General features: G+C 35.0%; 1 protein-coding gene across 1 annotated transcript in view; it reads left to right on the top strand.

Annotated features, from left to right (window-relative positions):
• The first annotated feature begins 1,554 nt into the window (after positions 1-1,554).
• The window catches only part of LOC137979521 (uncharacterized), a 14,257-nt gene continuing 13,237 nt past the window's right edge, over positions 1,555-2,574 (top strand). The window contains exon 1 of the mRNA XM_068826790.1: positions 1,555-1,745. Within this exon, the coding sequence (XP_068682891.1) occupies positions 1,670-1,745 (76 nt within the window). The 5' untranslated portion in view covers positions 1,555-1,669. The remainder of the gene's footprint in view (positions 1,746-2,574) is intronic.

Here is a 2,574-nt window from a genome sequence, read left to right as displayed (position 1 = left end):
TGCAATTATTAATTAAAACAAACAAACAAACAAACGTAACCAAATTTCTGGGTGCCTACCTTGACGAGCATCTTACTTGGAAGCATTACATAAGTTTTTTATCAAAGCAAATCGCAAAATCCGTTGGTATTATATTTAGATCTCGATTCTACCTTTCTTCAGGAACCAATCTAGCTTTGTACTACTGACTAATTTATCCTTATATCACTTAGCTTGTTGTAATTCCACCTGGTCTTCTACATATGTCTCCAATTTAAATAGAATATTCTACTTGCAAAAGCGTGCTGTGCGATCAAGAACAAATTCAGTCTACCGAGCTCATTATGCTTCTATATATGCGAAACTAGGCATCATCGACATTTTTCAAATAAATTCATTTCAAATTTCTAAGTTCATGTTTTATTATCACAATCAGTTACTATCTTCGATGTTTTTGAATTTATTTGAAACAAAGCAGCCAAGTACACAATTACGGTACTAGAATAGCCAACAATTATCGGCCACTTTTTGTCGCACTAACATCAAACAATTTGCAATTCTTTCTCAAGGTCCAAAAATCTAGAACTCTCTTCCTGGATGAATTATTAATTCATCTAGTTATCTGAACTTTACGAAAAATATGTTAGGGTTTCTTTTTTAAAGAAACTGAGCTACAATGTAGTTATGTCGAACAAGCATTGCGTGAGATTATTCAGATTAATGATAGGCATATGAGGGGCCCCTCTTATAAGACCGGTGGTTTCTTGGGGTCTCCTCGAGCTCACCACAATAATTGTAATATCCATCATTTTTTTAATTAATGACTTTATTCTTATCATTAATTGCCTTTGTAATATTAATGTGTTGCAAGTAAACATCCATTTATGCGAATTTTCGTACTAACGGTTATTTTTTCTGAAAGTTCTTTGGTTTTCAGGCTAAATATATTTTTTTACTGAGAAGCCTATTGTATAACCTTTAAAATAGATATTGTAAGCCACATTATTCATAAATATAAGTCCAGAAAACTTAATTAGTTTCAAGGGACTTTGAGGACCCATGTTTTCATCATGACGAAAATGAGTTCTTAAATTTAATTTTGACGTATGACATGCGATAATGGACAAACTTGCTGGTAGCAAAGTTGTTTTCAAAGAGTAATATTGTGCTTCAGGTTAATGACAAGTAAATAATACACTTCATCACGTTAATTATTTACTACGGAAGAGTGAATCTTCAGACGTCGAAGACAATTTAGCAGGTGTTCTCATAAAAAAATGTCATTTCCGTTATTTGCCCGGAACGCTCTTTCTAATTTTAGATACTTTGCCAAGGAATTGGGAAGAATCTTTATAAACTGCCTATCGAATATCGTCAAACTTTTTTTGATTTCTCTCTCTCTCAGTTTCATGATAACTGAAATTAAACTAATTTAGTGAGTTACGAACTGCCTGCGGCGCTAACGTTTCCCAATTTGTTAATGAGACCATCATCATCAATATTAAACGAATTGTTTTTCCCTGACAGTCTTTGCGCATGTGTTACTGTGTTGACCGCCAATAGGCGAAGCAACCATTTACACAGTCGTATGCTTGTGGCCGGGATGTTAGCAAACATTTCAGCTGATCAGTTAAAGCTAATAGCAATCATCACTCTTTGCGCTGGAATTTAAGTCAATCATTTACTCATCATGTTATCGCTTGTCATATGCTATTTGCTCCACTTCGTTTTGTTTTCTGTGATACGAGAAGGAACTCGTGCGGTTGGTAAGTTAATATATTTTCCTTTATCCACGTTTTTCTTTTGTCCTTTTTTTTTTTTTTCGCGAATAACTGAGGGTGTTTTCCACATCCACATAGTTACCATCCCATCATGATTGTTGTTTGAGTTAAAATAAAATGGCTCAGTTTATCATCTGACAAGTTAAAGCTGACACTCTCATTTGTGGGGTCTTGCAAGTGTTAATTAAGAAACCCCACTGGATGTCCCCTTTTAAGGGCGAGGTTTGAACACGGAGTATCCAGCTCCCTAATAAACAATACACCATATTGCCTCTGCATCGTCAATTGAAGCAATTCTTCCTGCAAACGAGCGCTATATCGACATGGATAATACACCCACGCGTATTTTAAGGTATTAATCGTAATTGAAGACTTTAACTTGTTCAACGAGATAACTACTGTACTACAAAATTAAAATCATCCTCTTCAAGAATTGCTCTCGCCACAACGGATAAGGATTATAAGAAAAAGGGGACATGATTACGAGCTTCCTCGAATAAGGACTGAGAGATTTAAACAGATGCCTTTCTAAATTACCGTATTTTTTTCGTATTAACATAATGTTTTCTCTTTTTAACATATAAAGCCTCCTCACGTCTTCTGAGTAAGACTCAATATTAAATTTCTGGTCAACCATAGGGGAAAAAAAACAACGAGGATTAAATATTGCTTCGAAGAAACTGTTGAAGAATCACTGTTTCGTTGTTTGCAGGCAACGCGCAAGATTTGTTTCGAAAGAAAAATCAATTCACGAGAGCGAGAAGCAGACATGTTTCCAATTCTTTTCAGAAATACTTTGGCGTGACGCTCCACT

This window comes from Montipora foliosa, chromosome 12 (genome assembly GCF_036669935.1).
Source record: "Montipora foliosa isolate CH-2021 chromosome 12, ASM3666993v2, whole genome shotgun sequence".
Classification (NCBI taxonomy): Eukaryota; Metazoa; Cnidaria; class Anthozoa; order Scleractinia; family Acroporidae; genus Montipora; species Montipora foliosa.
Note: the sequence above shows the minus strand (reverse complement) of the source record. Positions and strands in the feature narration are given on the sequence as shown.